The 21,319-nt window shown below is 41.3% G+C and overlaps 1 protein-coding gene across 1 annotated transcript in view; it reads right to left on the reverse strand.

Moving 5' to 3' along the window:
- Positions 1-19,345, reverse strand: part of USP3 (ubiquitin specific peptidase 3) — a 96,263-nt gene extending 76,918 nt beyond the window's left edge. Inside the window, exon 1 of the mRNA XM_052646184.1 lies at positions 19,225-19,345. Within this exon, the coding sequence (XP_052502144.1) occupies positions 19,225-19,315 (91 nt within the window). The 5' untranslated portion in view covers positions 19,316-19,345. The remainder of the gene's footprint in view (positions 1-19,224) is intronic.
- Positions 19,346-21,319: the final 1,974 nt, after the last annotated feature.

Below are 21,319 nucleotides of genomic sequence, written 5' to 3' on the forward strand. Positions count from 1 at the left end.
ATAAAGCAAGGAAATGGGCTGTAAGGTAGTCCCCACAAGAAGAAATCCGGCTACACTAAGCAACTGCCAAAGTGCCAAAGCAGCCAAAATCACTGTCTGTGTTCTCACTCCCACCCTGATACCGCTGCCCATTCTGAGAGTGGGCACCGGGTTCCCAAGAAACAGGAAAATTCCCCTATAAAGCAACAGGCAGTACCCAGGGCTAAAGAAGTAAGCCAACGCTGGAGGAGGAGGAGACCAAGCTTGAGCACCCAATCCAAAGTGCTCAGAGCAGCAGGTTCACAGAGCATGATGGGACGGAGGGTGCAGGGCCAAGGCAGCGGCAGCAGTTAAGAAGTAAAGTTTATCTTGGTCGCCTTTCCACCTTCCCCCTCTTGCAGCTCTCTCTTCCTCAGTTCCATTCTTATTCAAGGCTGGCAATCAGTTAATCTCTCCTGAATCATTAGATAAGTAAATTGCTTTCTGGTAAGGTCATGGTTCAGTATTTCTTACAGCCATTCTTTCCCTTCTGTTTAATGGCCCTATGAAAGATGAAAGATAACCACAAATTCTTGAACGCTCCTCCCACTGAGAGGCAGGTCTGTGTCCTCTTTCCTTGAATCTGGGCAGGCTCTGTCAGTGCCCTGACCAGCTGAATATGGCAGAGGGACTGGGTGTCAGTGCGCAGGTCTCAGTTGTAAGAAATTGACAGTTTTCTCTTTTTATTGCTTGGAATGCTTGCTCTTGGGGTGGCCGGCCACCATGGAAGAAGCCTAAGCACCCTGTGAGAAACACAATATAAGAAAGCCAAACGACGCAGAGAGACCTTGCAGAAGATGACACCTTAGTGTGTGTTGGGGACAGGGGTGCAGAAACAGAGACCGGGAGCACAGAGGCTTGTGACAGGTGAGTTAAGAGGCCACCAGGGAAGTGGATGCTCCAGCTTAAGGAACTCCAGCTGGTTCTTCCTGAATGCCTGACCTACAAGATCATAAGCAAAATGAAATGATTGTTTTAAGCTACTAAGATGACAGCATCCACCATTCACCCCTGCCAAACGACTCATAGGAATGAGTGACACTGCCATTTAGTAGAGGTGAGGATGAGACCCTTCAAGAGGCTCTATCCCGTAGGAATCAAAACCATCCAAAGACTAGACGATACCCTCTGCAACAGAGGTGGTAAGATGGTAAAACACTGGGGTCCATCATCAACTGAGCTGCCAGCATCCCTCAGGACTGGCTCTCTCTGTATCCTGTCAATATTTTAAATCTAGATGTGCAGCATAATAAGACAACCTAATTCTTGGGCGGAATATCACATAGTACAAAACGACCTTCAAAAATCTCAAAACCGCTATTCCCATAGCAACCCCAAATTCTTGATGAAGATTCTTAAGAAAACATTACTGGCACTTGCAAGAATTCCTTTTCTCTTCATTAACAGCTACATAGCCTTATCCTTCATTCCTCTTGCCTCTCTGGATTATGTTCCCTAATAAACATTCTGGTAAACCTCACATTTTATTTAAGGTTGGATTTGAAAACCTAATTGAATAGTTATGAGTCGAGAATATACTCCTCCATTTCTGTTTCCAATTCTCTCTTCACCCTAAGAGTGCTGACATATTCCAGCCAGCCTGATTTGATTCCCATCACACGCATCAGCAATGTCTGATCCCAGCCTTTGTAGCTGGGGTCCAGAGCCCACATCCTAACCAGACTCCCAAGACTTCTGAGGAAGTACTTTGACTTTTCTCTTAAAGATCTCACAAAGTGTATGCGATTTGGGGGTTTTGGTTTGTTTTCAGTACAACTGCTTTACAATGTCACCTTGGCTTTTGCTGTACAAGAGTGCATCAGCCATATGAATATCTACACACACACATATATATATACTGCCTCCCTCCCACACACCCCCCAACCCACCCACCTAGGTCATCACAGAGTCCCGAGCTGAGCCTCCTGTGCAGCTTCCCACCACCTACTTTACACATGGTAGTGTAGATATGTCAAGCCTCATCTCATTTGTCCCACCCTCCTCTTGCCCTGTCAGCCCAGTGGAAGGAAGTAGGGGAAGGACTCTGCTCCACGTCATTTTGGTTGAACTAGGCAGAGGCCTTGATCCCCTGGCTTTGACCTTTAACCCCACAAAAAGAATTCCCTCCTGCTTTAATACAAAAATGTACCAAAGTCACTTGGTTACCCTCAGGAATGCGACTATTACTCTGTAGACTCAAAAGGAACATGTCAGAGGCAAGCATGGGCTCCAGAACCCACGTAAGTCTTCTGTTCACCTTCTAGCTCTCCCATTATTTTATTCTATGACCTTAAGGAGTTGGTCTCAGAGCCTGCCTCCTCATCTGTAACAGAGGACAAAGACCACCTCTGCCTCAGATGGCTATGGCAAGGGTTTCATGAGATGAAGCGCACGAAGGGCACAAGGGGCCTAACAAACAGCCCCAGTGACTCTCAGTTCCCTTCCCTTAAGAATATATTAAAATTAAAAAAAAAAAAAACGCAGCTATCTGGGGTTAATTCTGTGACAGCCATTCTACACAAGGCAGTTAACATATGTCCACATACAGCATGACTGCTAATTGTTCAGAAGTCTTCCCCGTAGTTTACACACATTAAAAGGATGGGAGGTGACAATTCCTTTTCACAGAAAAATTCCAAATAAATAAGTCAGTAAAAATCCTTCAGAAACTCCTCTGGTATCTGACTTGAAATTAAATTATTTTTAAAACATCAAATGAATGAGATAAAATATTCTATTTTAATAAGCTGATCTCAAAATTGATATAACGACTATATACACCTTAATGTCAGAATCATTAAACTTTACACAGTTAATGTAAAATACTTCAGAAGCAAATGTACTTTAGAAGCACATTTCAAGGCGGTTTAGACAACTGAATAAAATGCTACTCAGATAAAACACTTAAGTACATAAGCAACTTGGGTGTCAAAACCATACTGAGATACACTAAACTCTGACGTATTCAGAATAGAGATTAAATCATGGTACACCAATCTAATCAATCAAAATACATTGTACCTTGGTCATTCTAATATCCAATATGTGGGGTTGCAAGTCTTCAAAAATATTTTTTAAATTTCTAACTTTTGTTTTAACAAAGAAGCAAATAGAAATGATTTCAAATCACACCAGATTTAAGATATGGCGATCAGGGACTTCCCTGGTGGTCCAGTGGCTAGGGCTCCGTGCTCCCAACAAAGGGGGCTCTGGTTCGATCCCTGGTTGGGTAACTAGATCCACGTGCCGTGACTTGGCACAGCCAAATAAATGAATATAAATAAATATTTTAAAAAAGATAAGGTGATCAGCTTATTTTTACAGACAGTAGGTTTAAACTTCTACTCTAAATAATTCAATTCTTTCTTATCCAGGATAAATAGGATGACCTGGTTCTCTTTAAGGGACACTGTCTTTGGCTCTCAGAGGCTAATTTTCAGACTGTGCTCGAGCCAATTTTTCAAACCTTTTTCATGTCAGGACATGCATGGAAAATGATAACATGTGTATGGTGCACATACGTAAATTGAAGAGTCATCATGGGGGCCAGAAGTAATCTGCTTGGAGGCCCCGGCCACCCTTAGGCTGAGGGGACTGTTATCTCAACACATAGGTAATCTTTTTATGGCCTTTCTGATGGAAAGCTATGTTTCCCAGTCTTTTACCTGGTTTTCTAGTAATGCAGGAAGAAGTCCCCCTTCTACTCCAATGCCCACTTGTTGGAACAAAGGCTTTTAAGTCATCAGCCAGCTGAGAGGATCAGCATTATCTAGGAATCCAGAGTGCTCCTCTGAGTTTATCCTACTCACTAATGCGCTAAGACCCACTGGAGAAAATGGATGCCCAAATCCTTATTTCTGTCCTAAGTATAACCGTCCCATCCTACCACCATTCTATAACCTGAGGGAGCAACCAGTTAACAGTATGACATGAAGGAATCTAACACAAATTAAATTAAAAGAGAAAACTACTAGGAACAGTTGCATCTGAGCACTCAGGCAGTAAAATAGCACTGACGAGTATGTAAAAGGAAAGGAAAAGTCAGCTGATTAAGATGAACATGGATGTAGGCTAAAAATGTTTCCAAGGCCACTTCTAGCGCTCTGATGTCAAGGTTTCCAAGACAAAAATATAATTACAATAAAGTACTTCACTTCCACAGCCTTGAATACAGTTGTAAGGTCACCACAGATGTGAAGATAGGAGCAGGCAGACAAGTAATTAGAAGCACTATAAAATCACTTACACAATACTGCTCACACAATTGAAAAGTTAAAACTTTCCATCTTCTCTGAAGATATCCCATAATACAAAAAAAAATATTTGCACAAGGCTTTTAGCTGCAGCATTATCTGATATTGCAAAATACTGGAAACAACCTAAATACCCAAAGAGAGGAGACCATTCGAATTCACTGCGAACCATGACAAATGGAGCACCATCAATGGGTTAAAAATAAGGAAAATTTCTGCAAACATGGAATGATGTTCAGAATATACTATTAAATAAAAGAAATCCCAAAAGAGCCATACTTAGTTTGTTACCTTTTGTGACAGAAAGAAAACCCTCATGTATCTGCAATCTTTTTTTTAACAAGAAAGAAACAAGGATAGATCAAAATAATTGGTTGTTTATAGAGGGTAGATAGGAATGAAAAGTGTGAGGTAGTAACACTTCTCGGTACGGTTTTAACTTCTGGAACTGTGTGTGTGTGTGAGAGTCATTCAGTCGTGCCTGACTCTTTCCAATCCCATAGGCTGTAGCCAACCAGGCTCCCCTGTCCATGGGATTTCCTAGGCAAGAATACTGAAGTGGGTAGCCATTCCCTTCTCCAGGAGATCTTCCCAACCAAGGGATCGAACCTGGGTCTCCTGCATTGGTAGGCAGATTCTTTACTATCTGAGCTACCAGGAAAGCCCATACTCACATTTTATATACTCAAAAAAAGTAAAATAAAATCAGCAAGGATAAGGCAGAAAAAAATTTTTAATGGAAATCAAACAAAAACAAATGAAGCAGACTGTATGTCAAATAAGTGTGTTAAAAGAGGGAAGGAAAGGGAAGGAAAAGGAAGACTAACACAATTTTTTAACATAATACTTTATATTTTGTGAGTATACAGACAAAAAAACACCATTAAGAATATTAAGCGCTGGTTACAAGCAGTGTTCCTGCAATGGTGTGGGTCCGCAGTTTAGAGCTACTTTCTCTGACTATGGCACGCAGCAAACAAGTACATGTGTTGAGCATAATGGGAACCAGATTCTCACTGTTAGAGAAGGGCATTGCAAATGCAGAAAGTGCTGAACTGGAATTAAAGGTATCAAAATGAACTCATGGCTACACAAACACACAAACACAAACAAACATATATATATATACACACATACACATTCTCATATTTCTTAATTCCTATTTACTGAGAGATCTTAGGTTATAAACATTATTCCCCACTAAAAGGAATGATGGCTACTTGGAGAAATAGCTGATTCCAAGATGGGGGCAGGCTGAGTGCAAGATGAGCCAGGAGCACCTTGCCATGCCAGAAAGTAAGGGCTCCAAGAACAATAGGGACATGTCAAAATTATGGCCTAAGAAGGTCTCCACTAGCCAAATCTAGGACAACTTGATCTTCAAAATAAATAGCAATAGGATGTTAAGAAATAAAATGAAAACCTGAGTTCATGTTAATAAAATAAATGAATAAACAAGTGAGTGAGAAAGGAAATCACGTCCCCATATATACTTAGAAGAAATAAGTTAAAAAATCAACATTCTGCAACCATCCTAGTAACAACTGATTCAATCAAGAATCATCAGTGCATGCTAAATTACTAGATTAATATTTGATGAGGAATAAGACAATTATATGTAAAATTTCAAAGCATCTGCTACTAATTAGTTATTAATAACAAAAGGAAAAAAGTAACTTTACAACAAAGAACCTTGCAAATATCACCTTAATAAAATAAATATTACCAAAATGAGACAAACCAATTTCTTATGCCTCTCGATATAATGCCCTGAGAAGACACATTGCTTCTGCAGTATTCCTATCAAAACCTTGCACGGCTTGAATCTAAAAAACTCAAGTGGAAGTACACTCTATAGAAATACTCAAGACGTGAAAGACAAAGAAAGGATAAGGAATCATTGGAGACTGAAGGAGACTAAAAGAGTTCACAACAAAATGAAACACATGGTCATGGGCGAGATGTAGGGGAGATGGGTGGGGCAACACAACTGGGAAATAGCTGTGAAGGACATTATATAAAGACATTATTGAGACAATGGGAGAAATCTGAGAATGGAATGTGCATTCAGTAATGCTACTATATCAGTCATTAAATGTCCTAATTTTAACCAATATCCCATGCTTAGTGAAAAGAAAGTCCTTGTTCTTCAGGGGGGATAAAGCATTCATGGATGAAGGAACATTAGGTCTGCAAATTATTCAGTGATGGGAGTGGGGGGGAATATATAGAAAGAAGGTACACATTTAACACCAAGGTGGCAAAATGTTAACTCATGAATAGGTAAAGAGTACAAGGGAGTTCTTTGTATTATTCTAATAATATTCCTTTAAGTGTGAAAGTGTATCAAAATAAAAAGGGTTTTGAGATTTTTACATTTTTATTCTTTACTTCCTATTAAAAACATACTTTTTGAAAATTACTATAACACAAAGGAAAAGGTTAAATTACCATTGTACAGAGCCAAATAGTACTATAAACCTGGCAGTAACTTCCCTTTATTAACGGATGACAAACTAATCCAGTAAAAATATTATAACAGATTAATTGCAGTAGTCCAAATGACCTTACAACCATGTTTCTTTTATACATCCAAACTCTGGCTCCCAATTTCCCAAGCAGAGCCAAACCTAGAGGCTTATCTACTCTCTCTGCTGACTCTGGTAATAGCAGCAGTATTTTGCTCTGCTTATCAAGGAAGGTAAATCTGAGTTTAAACTTTTACTCAAAAATAGTACTGCAAAATTTCAGTTTTAGTGATTTAACTCTCTAGATGATTACTAATAAAATCCATCTCTGATATGGCAAAGCATGTTTTTACCCTAAAAACTGCATTTAAAAATATTTCATTTAAAAATAAACACTAATTGGGATTCCCTGGTGGTCCAGTGGTTAAGACTCTACACTTCCAATGCAGGAGACGCAGGTTCCATCCCTGGCCAGGGAACTAAGATCCCACATGCTGCACAGCACAGTCAAATAATTTTAACTAATTAAACAAAAATAAACACCAAATTAACCATGGCATACCAGTTTCTCTCTTATCTCCTCTCCACCCCATTTCACTAAAATGACAATAAAAAATTAAATCGATAGTGACTCCCAAAGAGAACATGTGAGACAAGCAAACTCCAGCATGCTTTTGGCAGTCAGGAAGAAGCTGAAGGAGCAGTAACAATCTCCACAGTGTTGAGAAAGCTGCAGCCCAAGTGCCAGCAGAGAAGAGTGCGGCCGGGAGGCAGTTCTGGGCTTAGGGACCTGGGGCACAGCAGACAGCAGGGTAAAGGTGGCACTAAGAACAAGGGGCCCAAGGGCTGCAGGAACGATGAGCTCATGGACTTCCTACGTTCTCACGTCAGGACATCAGCGGCCGGGTGTTCAGTTCCCAGAGGGAATGCTGAAAAAATGGTGTGAAAAAATAAATATCCACACGGACGTCTTGACTGTCTTCCTCTAATGAAGAAGGCGGCCTGTCCCCAACTTCACGGTGAAGCCCAATGTATACAAGCCTCACAGAGCTTTTTAGTGCCCAACCCTTACATGAAAAAATAGATAAAATAAGATCCTGTGAAGGAAAGCTCTAGTTTGAAAGAATCCTTTTGAAAAGAAAAAGAGGAACCCAGAGACAAGAGAAACAATGCAGACAGCACAGAAAAGCCTCAGAACAAACTCTAAAACCTAGGAATGACGAGAGAAGACACTGCGCAACAGCAGCAATAGGATGTATGAAAAACCAATGGTCAGGAAAAGGAGGAGAAGTGCTTAAAAGCAAGAAATATTATTGTCAAAATTCGACAGAAGGGTAGAAGGAAAAATAAAAACAAGGAAATATCTCAGGAACTAGAACCAAAAGGCAAAGAAATAAAAAGATAAGAAAATTACAGGTTCTACCCACAGTGCTCAACATTCAATTAATAGGAGTTGTACAAAGAAAAATGTACAAACTAGGAGATTTAAGTATGGGAAAATTAGTGTACTCTCAAATGCACAGATCGAAAAGTCCCTTGAGAACCCATCACAAGAAAAGAAAAACTAAGCCATGCCAAGACACATCACTCTGAAATTCCGGAACACCAAGGATAAAAGGAATATCCTAAAAGCTTCCAGGAGAAAGAATAAAAGGCTATATATGAAGAAACAGTCATCAAAAAGGCATCACATTTCTTAAAAAAAAAAACACTGAAAGCCTAAAAACAAAGGAACACTGCTTTTAAAATTCTAAGAGAGGGACTTCCCTGGTAGTCCAGAGGTTAAGACTGTGCTTCCAATGGGAGGGGCGTGGGTTTGATCCCTAGCTGGGGAACTAAGATCCCACAAGCAAAAAAAAAAAAAAATTCTAAGAGAAAAATCTTTTCTAACTAACAGTCTATAGTCAACCAAGCAGTCAAGTACAAAGGTAGAATAAAGGTGTCAGACTTAGATGGGATCAAAAATGTGGCTCCCCTGAGAAGGGAGCTAGCTGATATACAATGGTCTAATAAACCAAGGAAGAGGAAGACCTGGGATCCAGGGAATGGGAGATCTAATACAAGAGGACAGTGAGGGAATCACAGGATAAAAACTGTCCAGTCGGCTCAGAGAACAGTCAGCTCAGATGGAAGCGAGGGCACTCTAGGAAGGAGAGCCTCAGGAATACTACTACTAAGAAATTATGTGTTTAAATGCTTGGAAAATAACATTCATAGATATTTGACTAATGTATATGTTACACTTGGGAGAAAATGTAAAGAAAGTAAAGTAAGCAATTTAAAAAAAAAGCAATTACTAACTAAAGGAAAAATAAAATGCCAGAAAAAAAAACTAATCACAATATTAATAAAAATTTGTGGTCTGGTCATATTGAGAAATGGAGAGGGGGCAGGTAATGAAATACTAACATCCTCACGTACCAATACAAGATGTCAAGAGATGCTACCTAAAATGGATAAATTGAAAAATAACAATGTATTACTTAGAAGTATGGGTCAGCATGAGGGAGAAAGCTAACAGAGCTGAAAGGGGTTGTCTGTGGACATCAGGACTGAGGGTGGAGGGAAGGTACCTGCTGTTCTATTTTAAATCTTCTGATACTATACTGTATGGCGTAACTGTATAATGTACTACTTTTCCAAAACACCAATCTTTAAAAGGTAAACTGATATAACAATCATATCAATTCATGAAGTTGCCTAAACTACTTTTTTTCATCTTAAAAAATGCCTATCACCTATTACACAAAATAAAAATTACAAACACTGTTTATCATTTGGGGCCAGGCAGCTACTGAACTCCCTGTATACCACAAGGCTAATTTCCAGAGCTAATGGTATGTGTCCTCTACTAGAGAATGTAATTTCAAAGCTGGCCGAAATTTATCATCTATATGTTAACAGAGCCAGATACCTACAGAGCCAGAAGAGAGGGCATCTGGTCCTGCTGATTTCCTACACAGAGGCAAATTCTGATCCATAAGACTGGTCCCCTCACTCGCTCAAGCATTTTACTCTATTTTGAAATGCATTTCTGAAATCAGTCCTCAAAAGCAACTGAAAACAACATATGAAAATAATGTATGTGAAACTATATATGCTCAATTATAATGTACTAAACATCTTTTATTATTCATTCTATCACAGACTCAGACTTGTTCAAACCCACTTTGGTTAAAAAAAAAAAAAAAAAAAAAGACACCTATGAAGCTATTATGCTTTTATCTGTTCTACAGTATTCAGCTAAATGCTGGAACTGTACCCCTACCTACAAATAAGAGGAAAGGGTGGTGGAGAGGAGGATTGAAACTACTCAAGTCAAAGCAGATTACTAAATCAGAGTCAAAATGGCTACTTCTGCCTTTGGAAGACGAGATACAAATAACCACAGAAAAATTATCAGGAGCTTATATTGTTTCAAAAATAACTCTCCTTATGAAGCTGATTATACAGACTACGAACACAAAAGCCATGAATCGCTTAAGAAAAATTCTGGCATCCAATATTTCCATTTATTTAATATAGCAAGATCTGATGCAATTCCACACTTTGCCAACCTGAGTAAGCAAATCCATAGTTAAATAGTAAAAGGATTTTCAAAAGAAATGAATCAAGTCATAAATGTAAACACCACACAATTATTATTTCAAAACAAAAGCAAGTGTATACAAGACAAGAAAAGAGGCACACAGGTATTTTATAGGAAGCACTCCCTCCCATAAATCAACAAAGCATTTAAGACGTTAAGGGACCTCATTATCAGAGACTTTACTCAGAGAGCAGGTTTAATATCTATGTTGTACAATCCTTTTTCTAGCTTTTTGTGGTTATACAGTATAGCTTAGCACTAAGTACAAATCTGGGGGTGGAGGGGGGTGAAATTACCACAGTTGTATTTACTGGTGTGCTGGGAAACTATCCTTTTAAAAATCAATGGGACTATTTATGAAGAAATGGAAATAAAAAACATAAACTGGGCATATACTTATACTCTGCTTAAAGGGCTAGATACCCAGTATTACAGAAAATAGGCACCTGTAAACTCGATTAGCTGTTAAAATTATCTGATGCAAAGCAAGAGTTGGAATTTTTTTTTTTACAACCAATAGGTACATTAAGAAAAATCTGACCCACATTTCCCCCAAAATCTATATTAATCATTCAAAGGAAAAAAGTCTCAAAAAATATTTTTTAAATGAGGTTCTAAAAAGACTACACACAAACAAAACACTTGAAATAACTGAAATGAAACTGATGCAGTTAAATTAAATTAGAATTAAATTCTCACAGTATGAATGTTGAGCTCTGGCAGCTACTTCATACACATAAGGTGAAGCTTGAATCTGTTGTTGCAAACAGTTTCTCCAATGCCAAAAGAGTTCACAATTAACATTCAAAATAATTCAGATGGAAACTAGAGTTAATCTCAGTTTTACTGTGTGACACTAAAATTTAAAAACCACTCAATAATATAAATGTCAGCCCCAGATTAAGTTAAACAGAAGTTCTTTAACAACAACAACAACAAATTAGAATATTTTTCAACATTTATCTATCCATTATCCCAGGGAAACATTCTGTCACCAAAAAAAAAAAAAAAAATTTGCTGCGTAGAAATTTCAGCATGATCTTCACAAACTCTGACCAAAACAAAGGAGATCTATTATCTAAAAAGGAAAACCTGAGCATGGTCAGTAAGAACAAAGATTTAAAGAAGTTAAATCAACAAGTGTCCTATCTTACAATTGGTTAAATTAAACCTGCAGGAACATGACAGTTAATCACCAGCCTGCTCTGCCTGGTGATGAGATAGTTCAAGAACAGTCCATGAAATTAGGAGTCTTCAGGACAGGTCAAGGATAAATAGGCAAGTAGATTTCTAAAGGCTGCCTTAAACCCAGCTAAAACAAAGAAAAAATATCAGGAAAGAACATCTACTCAAAATGGAAAGCAGCCTGCTGATAGAGTTATTCAATCCTAAAGCAGAGTACAAAGTCTCTAGATAAAATCCAGTCGGTTACAATATCTTTTCAAAGACACAAGCTGGTTCATATTCAAAATAAACTCTGATTTCCCTCCTCAAAAGGGTCTTAGAAAATTTAATTAGCTAGTGGTGATTAATGGTGAAGCATTTAGCTAACACAAATACTCAGACAACTACAAATTTCACTTTTCAATGCACAAGTTTTGTTTCAACAAAAGTTTTCAAAATTTGAAGTAGCCTTCTTAAGCTTACCTGTATATTATATATCTGTAAAAAGCTAACATATACCTGTTTTTCAGTATGTCTTATGTGTGTGGGGCAGGGTGGGGTAGGGGCGGGGAAGGGAAATCTTGTTTTAAGCACTGCAGCCTAAAGACTATAAGTAACTTCTACAAGAAATATGATTGGAAAATCTTAAAATATAACGAAATGCAGTCAACAAAAGATACTGCCTAAAAGCAAAGAGTCAAATAACCCCTGGGCTACCAGCAGCAAAAGCAAAATTTTCTATCTTAAGAATTCTCTCCCTCCCCCACCCCATAACAAACAACCTCCAAGAAGAATCTTCTCCAGCAGAAACAAAATGAACAAATGGGAGGGGGCCATGTTTATAAAATGACAAAGAGCTCACTGCATTTTATCCTTATCCACAGCTATGGTGAGAAGGCTGGTTCATGATATCTGAACTAAAGTAAAGCTCATTTCAGCCTACAAAAAAATTCAATCTGAACCAAAATTTAGACATTCAAAAACAGTGTTCTTCCAACGGTATTAACAACCTTGTTCCACCTTGCTGGCATTTTAATCAATAAACAGAGGGAGGAAGAGCTAATTAAATATAGAAATTTAAAACAAATTATTTCCAAAATGTAGAATTTAAAATACACTTTCACATCAAAAATCTTCAGAGGAATTACTTCAAGTATGTCTCCAAACACTTATAATCCTTTAAATTATCAAGCAGTAAGTGACTAGATGACAAAATAAAGATCCTGCTTTTAAAAAGGCAAGCAAAAAGTATGGTTTGAATGGTATTTGAATTTAAGTTCTGGGCTATCTCTACTATCCCCAAGCATCTTGAGCAACTCTGTTAATCTTTGTCTCAGTTTCACAATCTATGAAACAGGAAAAACTACAAGGATGGGTAGTTAATTAAATTAGTCAGGATTAAATGCTGGCCAACTGCTTTGAAGTCCCTTTCTGTTGTTCTCAGTTCTCCTCCTACTCAGTAAAACTAGTAGATGAGAAAACATCTGGAATTACTATATACACTAACATCTGCAGACTCACAGCAGTTAAAAGATGACCTCTGTTTACAAGTTTCTAAGCCAAAGATCATTTAACAACCCAGAAAGATTTCAAGATACAATTGCAATAAACAATATTTAGGTAAATTTCCTTTCATTGTGAAAGATACCTTCTCCCTACATTCTCAAAATAGACTATTAGAAATCACAGGGCATCTTGAGAAGTCTTCGGGCGAAACAATTCTAGGTAAGATGAACAAGCTGTTGCTGCTGCTAATGGTATTCTCGGCATTCTAAGCTGTCAATCAAGGTAAGCTTCATCACAAATAAACCCTCCAAAAAAGTACCAGCCCCTGCTGAGAATCTAAGTACTTCCTTCTAAGCCATCTGTCCAGGAAAGCTCTACTAAAACACCTAGAATGCAGTGGCTCTTGTGTTTAAAGGAGCTATGAATAAACATAAAACACTAAAATACATTAACAATATATAGTTCCCACTTCAAACACTGATAAGCTACTATCCAAGTCCACTTGGATGCTTAGGTTGAACACAAAACCCACGGTCTGGACACAATCAAAGGACACTACTATTTTCTTTCAAAGAAAGAAAATATCTACTATAGCTCAAGAAGTGGGGGAAAACTGCAAAAGAAAAAAACAACACAGGTTAGGGGAAATGCCCTTGTAAATTACTCCCTGATGGAAGAGGGACTCAATTAAATTTTAAAATAGGAATTTACTCAACGAGCTACAAACCAAGTTACTCACTGTTCTGCTCACTGAGCGACAAACACTAGAAAAACATAACTATTTCTAAATTAAGTTTAAAGGATTCAAAATTAATCTATCATATTCCAGTAAAGAAGGAAATCGCTTAAATTTCAAAGTGGAAAAAGTAGGATGTTATAACAGCCTAAGGCTAATGCTGTAAAAGCAAAGAATGATGAGAATGAGCTATTTTGAGAATAAATGAATAACAAGAAACTGAAACAAACAATTCAAATTCACCCCTCAACCCCGTCCTTTCTTCTGCTGTTAGGCCATGAAGGATATTCTTTGTATACTACTAAGAATACTATTCGGAGAATAACTTCGGATCCATGTGTCAAAACTTCTTCACAACAGCAAAATGTTAGGCTCAGACCCTAGACTGCAGCCTCTTCAAACGAACACATGGAGCACATTCTAAATCCCAGCTTCTTCACATCTACTACCAATTATTCAGAGACTTTGGAAATAAGCTTAGGCTGCTTTAAAGTTCTAGGGGCTGGGATTCCAGGTGGGATACTGACAGAAAAACTAGAAAGACAACTGAGTTTGGCTTAAGCGTACAGATCTTATCGAAAAGTGTATGAAATTTAAATATTAATCTTCAAAAGTATCACAGGCCCACTGATTTTTAACTGTCCCATCCACATTTACTACTAAAATGTCATACCTGCCCACCTATAAACACAGAATGTCAAAAGAATAAATTCATCACACAGAATGTCAAAAGACTACAAATTCATCATGGTAACAAGACCGCAGATGGTCAGTTCCTCACAATCCAGTCAAACTTTACTTTACAGACTAAAAGCCAGGAGTGGTGACTGGTGAAAACATTCTGGGGAGAAGCTCACTTACTACGCTCTCCATTTACTTTAAACACCAAGTTTAAGGCCAATCCAGCCACCATCAAAAGGAAGAAAGTTCCTTCATTCATTAAGCAAATATTTACTGAGTGTCTTATTACATGCTAGGCACTTAATTTCATACAGGGTTACTACTAGAGAACAGTAAATGCATTTGACCTTACAATGAACAAATGACTGATCCTATCTAGAAAATTTAGTCTACTGGGCATGCAAGACACTTCTTTAGATGTAGGTTGTGAGAGAAATCTGGTACCAAATAACCCATCACCCCATCAAGGTGATATCTCATTTTTAGCTCAAGCTTTATCACAAATGACAAGTTTATTACCACTGAGATGGGATCAATAATCAGAACTCTATCCAACTAAATGTATCTTCAAAAAAGGATTAATCTCCAATAACCATACCAAACTGCAAAATATTTACTTAATCTACACTTACTTTTTTTAGGTAATGTGAGGGCAAGTGTGTACTAGAAACTATAAGAGGATTTCTCAACTCTTTAAAGAATCAGGGAAAAATTTTTCATGCCTACGCTATTAAAATATCTGCAATTTAACTGGCTATTTAACCCAAACCCTTAAAGTCTTTGGCTCACCTTAGTTATGAAAACAGTTGTGTTTAGAGCATCTTTTTAACCAATCTGGGTTTTCTCCCCAGTATTTTGCCACTGGTTCAACCCTTTTAACCACACACACATACACAAATGAAATGCCCAAGTCTCCAGCTTCTGAAGATAACATCTGGTACGTGCACTTAACAAAAACCTTCAAAGAATGACCTCGTTTTTATTTAAAACATTTTCATTTAAAAACGACAACGAATTTAGCAAAATTAAGACATAAATCAACTTTTACCTTATTAGGAGATTACTATTTTCAACACTTACCTTAAGCCACAACATGGATTTAACTTCTAACCAGTTAGCTTCCTGTCTCTCCCCAACTAGATTAGACTGCAACTTTTTTGAGAGCAAGGGACTGACTACTGGACTCCATCATCCCAGCTTATATATTATAAATTCTGTGAATCTCCACTCAGACATAAATGCAGCTAGTTTTAAGACCTTAAGGAATTCTTTAATATTTGAAAGCTTTTTTGATAAGAGCAGCTGTCCTTAACTGTTAGTATTGTTGTATACAAGTGGGTTCTCAGAGTGTGATCCTGAGCCCCTGAGGGTTTCCAAAACCCTTCAGGGGTACATGAGGTCAAACCATTTTCATAAATAATACTGATGTTACTTTTATTCTCTACCCTTAATCTCTCACAAGCATGCAGTGGAGTCTTCCAGAGGCTACCCCATATGTGATATCTCAGGAGACCGAAGGCAAAGGCAGATGTAAAAATCCAGCTGTCTTCTATTAAGCCAAACAACAAAGACAGTTACAAAAATTAAAATAACGCCAATCTTCTCACCAAATTTTTGTTTTGAAAATTTACGTAAATTACTATTTGTTAACAGGTAATGGATTTATTATTAATTGTAAAGGATATAATAAATATACGTTATTTATAAATATAATTTTCAGTACAACAAATATCAATAGCTATAAGCCATACAAACAAAGGCTCTTTGGGTTCTCAATAATTTTAAGAGGGTAAAAGAGGCCTGAAAACAAAAAGTTTGAGAACCGCTGTGGTACACAATTACATAACATATACAATAATATGTACCAAGGGCTTTCCACAGATAAGAAGCTCAAGTTAATTCCGAAGTATAATTACTTCTTACAACCCCTAATCTTGTTGAGTAATAGATCTCCTTGCAAAGCATAATTCAGCATAAAGCCAGTCTGTCCCAGTCCCTATTTAAGGGGCTTTAGATACTTAAGTATTCAGAGTCTTTTTTATAAAGATGTTCTGACCTATAAAACCACCTATTACTTGAATAGCGTTTGGACTCTCTCAAAGTTTGCACAAAAATTACCTTGTGCATCCTAACAACCTGCGAAGTAAATGTGAAGTATTATCCCCCCTTCTTTTTTTTTTTTTTTTTTTTTTTTACAAATACCATAAGACTTAGGCTCAAAGGAAACAGAACTACTTTCCAAGGATGCATTGCTACCTGGAAGAACCTAGGATGTTGGTCTTTTGCAATATGCTTGGCTGCCTTGAGGTTGTTTCACTGTGATGTAACTGCAAGCTCCCAAAGAAAACAGGGAAAGGGCACTACTTTTATTGTCCCAGTGCCAAAACAGGGATTTTCCCCTCCCTAAAAAGAACGCAATCAGACTCAGCACTCGGTCACCACGTTATTCCACACACTGGCTACTCTTTTCATGCCCTACCGAAAAGAAAAGGAAAGAAGACATTTGGGAGTGTTGGAGAATAAATACCAGAATACATAACACTCCAAGATGATGAATTAGCCAGACTCATAGTTAATAATCGTTCAATCACTGAAACAACAGGCAGGCAAGAACAAGATCAAGCTCAATATAAAAATATGAGATTATATCAATAAATGGATGCCAATAGGTTAGTGGGAGGCCCCCATGAAATGGGTTCAATTCACATAACTTGAGCAGAAGGAAAAAATCCACATAAAGTTGCAAAACTACCTTTATTAGTTCTACAAATGAAAGCACATGACTAAAATCACCCTCCCAAAGCAATGTCAGAGACAAACTTTGTTGCAAGATGCAAAGATGCCATCTTAGCCCTTGGACAGAAATAGCCCCTCCCTTAGAGCTAGCCATGCTAGTTTGTTCTTCATATCAGCACAAGCCTCTAAGTTATGTTCCATTTTAACTTAAGTTCCTCAAGAGATGTTCAATCTTCTGCACCTCTTTCCCAGAGTTAAGTGGACGCCCTGACTGCAAAGGCAAGGCTGACTCACAACAGGATATCTGTCACTTGCATAAACTCTTTTCCTTTTTCTAGATGCATGTGCCCAATGAGGCCATTTTAAAATTTGATGGGAGTCTACCTAGAAAAAGCCATAAGGGAGCTGTCTGCTTTGTATCCCTGTAGAAAGTAATCCACAGAGAAAGTAATTTCATCATTCTTCATGAGGTATGCTTTTACTAGTGTTTACTTTGGTCATTTCTTCCCCCAAATCTCTTGGGAAAAAAAAAGAAAGACGTAACTTACCACAATCGCAGCACCACAGCTACAATTAGAGCGAATGCAACATCAACTAATAAAGCAATTTGACACACCTTTTTTGTTGTTTCATACTCAACATTCACTGTAGAAGAAACATTCGTTGGTAAGTTTTCTGCACCCTCATAAAAGAACTGCAATACTGCACTGCAAAATCAATTAACCGGTTATAATCTTTATGGGCTTCGTGCAGAAAAAGACAATCTGACTTCACAAAGGCAAGCAAAGCATCAAACCTCTCAGAGATCAAGGAAGCCACAGTTATCTAGACACCTTATACAGGGTACATTTTTCTTTGTGGCTGTTGCCTGTGATTTTCTTCAAGGACATAATAATCACCATTTAAGAAGTAACCTGTCAAAAGTGTTAAGGCATTCTCTAAACTATCTTCCGAGCTCCGGCCCATAATGAGAAACGTCACACAGCTAAACCGTAGCACTGCTCTTTTCTTCTCTTTATTTCTTCAAATGAACCTAAGATTTTTGAAACGCACAATTTACATTCTACACTCCAACCCAAGCTGCCACCGATTATCTCAAAGCTAATAAACAAAGACTCTATCGGCTGCACCAGGGCCCTACCAGGAAGTAATCAAAGCAGTGTGGCCGGTGCGATCCTAAGTCGCTAGAGCAGACAATAAGAGGGCACTGGGGCTTCCAAGAGGCCCGGCAGAAGGAGTTACGATGCTTAAGCAATGCAAAAGCATTACATAAACCTAATAACTGTCCTCCAGCACATGGACTCGGAAATCCCAAAGCAGTTTCAACCCACCAAGACGACCTGAAAGGCAGCGCGAGCCGCCCCTCCAAAGCAGCTGCTCCATCAGCCTTCTGAGCTTTTTTAACCCGCAGCCTGTTTTCAAACTTCCCCCTCCCGCGTTGATGAAAGCCTCTGACCTCGGCTTCCCGAGTTCTGAGCACCTCGCGGGGTCGCGGCTCCCGCCCACCGGGCGTAGATCGGGTCGCTGGAACATAGGGGGAAGCGAAAGGAAGCGGGGCGGGAGCAGGTAGCGAAGGGCCCCAGCGCGCTCAGCAGCCCAGACAAAGCTGCCCCCAAGAGCGGAGCTTTTCCTGTCCGGTAGAGGAGGGGACACAACTTGGGCCCCGCCACACGTGCGGCCGCCTTGTGGGGGCCGGACACCCACTTCCCGCAGCCCCTCGACCCGGCGACACGGGCCAGCACAGCCCCCAGCCATTGCCGGGCGACGCGGGGGCGCGAGCCGCAGGCCAGGGTCCCGGCTCGCCGCCGTCCCCCACGCGCTCGTGGCCCCCGCGGGCTCTCATCCATCGCGGGCCTCTCCTTCGCCGGCCGGACCGTCGGGCCACGGGAAACAAAGGAGCCGCCGCCGCCGCCGCTCCGCACGCCTCACCGCGTACCCCTCCCCAGCCACCGGGCCCGGCTTGCCCGCACCACTTCCCGAGTCCGCGCGTCCGCCGCCCGCGGCCCCTAGACGGCAGGCCCGGCGGAGCCGGGGCCTCGGGTGCGTTGCAGGGCCGCCTGGGGCCGCACTCACCGCTGCAGCACCAGGACGACGGGGAGCCGTTGGGGAACTTGGCTGAGTCCGGAGCGATGCAGACGCTGGAGCTCAGGTGCGGACACTCCATGGCCACCAGGAGGGCTGCGAGAAGGACTGAGGCTCCGGGACCCGGCGAGGCGGGGGCGGAGGAACTCCGAAGACTCCGTCTGGGGTCGCTCCTCGCCGGGCGCTCGGCCGACGGCGGCTGCGTCCCGAGCCCTTGCGTCAAAGAAAGCAAAAGCTTCCGGGCGCCGGGTTTTCTCGCCCGCCGTCTCCCGATGTCCGGCTCCGGAAAACGTGGTACTCCGGGATCCGGGTTCTGCCGCCACCCCTAGGTTGGGGGCTTCCGACTTCCCAGGCCGGCCCCGCCCCGCCCCTGGCTAGGCCCCGCCTCCAGGCCCGGCCCCGCCTCCAGGCCCGGCCCCGCCCCCTTCTCCAAAGCTGGGTGGGGTCCGCGCGCTCGCAGGCGGATGACCCAGAGTCAGACTGCGCTGGGAAGTGGCTTTCCCAACTCCTCTACCCCGAGCAGCCGCGGCTTCCCCCGGCCCCGAGAAGGGTGGGGCGCCAAGCCGGGGCACACCGGGCCGGCCCGCTGCTTTTTCCCCGGCCTGGGCGAGCGCTCGCAGTCAGAAAACTGATCCTGCGTAATGAGATGGTCTGACTACACCGGGGTAGAAAATCTGGTCACGAAAGAAAGTGTGAAAAAGAAAATAAAAACCACATGGGCAGACAGAGAGCCCCCATTTTACACACTGTGGCTCAGACTCAGAGAGGTTAAAGGCCTGGCCCCCGGTGGCCCAGAGGGCTGCATGGGTCCCAGAGCAGTACTGGTTTAGTGTTTCTGCTCCCTGAGGCAGGTACCATACTGACCGGGTTCTGGTCCTGGACTAGGTTCTAGACATGTGGCCTCAGCCAGCCAGTTAGGTGCGAGATGGCGGGGGCGATCGTGAACCTGGGTTCAAACCCTGTCACTATGAATCACTATTGGCCTTACCTCGAGCATATGATCGGACATTCAGATCTCAACGTCCAGTTTAAATTTAAGCGAGCTAGCTGTAACCTAGGTTTGCTGAGCGGGCGGTCCCGGTGATCAGGTGATAAAAAGGGAAGGGATCTAACGTTTGTTAAACACCCACTGCTGTCTCCTAGCCAGGCACTTAACACACAATACCTCATTTCAATCGCGCACCACCCCGCCAGCTGCTGTTACCATCCTCCCTTTTTACAGCTGGGGAAACCGAGCCTTTAATTAGTTAATCCGCGCCGGGATTGGATCCCCGCCTCTCTGACCTCTCAGTCCAAAAAAGAGCACAGGGCAAGCCTCAAGAGGCCGCTAGGGCAAGCGCTACACCCAAGCGAGCCCGCGACCTCTCCGGGGAACGGCCTTGAGGGCGTCCCGGGCTGTTAGAAACAGTGCCTCAAAGTTGGGGCTCCTTGTAAAACCCGGCGAAGGAGCAACAGGCCAGGAGGCGGGGAGAGGGGAGGTTGATGTGGCAATCCTGCGGGCTGGGAGAGAGGAGGAAGGAGGGTCAGGAAATGATTAACCGGGCCGGGCAGGGAAGAGGTTAGAGCCGGGCACCTCCCCGTAGTCAGTCCTGGAGCAGTCGAGGGATGCCCTCAGTCACCTCTCACGACTCGCCATCCCCCGCACCACCCGCCGCCACTCTGCTTCTGCCTCGTGCTCCTCTGCCTAGGTGTACACTCACCTGTAGCATCTCTGCGGACACTTTCCCCCTCCTCCCCCACCCCATATCGCCCTAGTATTTCCAACTCCTCCGCCAACCCTCTTTGGTTGCTTCCCAAGCTTTACTTGACTGCTTTAGAGCAAGCCATTTGGAGGTTTTATGACAGTGACAGAGTTGTGGAAATTGCAGCCGCTCAGACCCCAGTTCAGTCGCCTACCTGATGACCAACTTTAGCAAGTATCTCTAGTCCTCCCAAGCACCCCCCTTTTCTTTCCATCCGTAAAACTGGGAAGATAATCCTTATCTCACAAGAAGGATGTGAGAAGTCATGAGAATTGCCACCCCACAGTAGGTAGTCAATAATTTATAGTTTCCCGATGCTGCAAATAGTGCTTGAATAATAGTGG

The sequence above is a fragment of the Budorcas taxicolor genome, chromosome 10 (assembly GCF_023091745.1).
Source record: "Budorcas taxicolor isolate Tak-1 chromosome 10, Takin1.1, whole genome shotgun sequence".
Lineage (NCBI taxonomy): Eukaryota > Metazoa > Chordata > Mammalia > Artiodactyla > Bovidae > Budorcas > Budorcas taxicolor.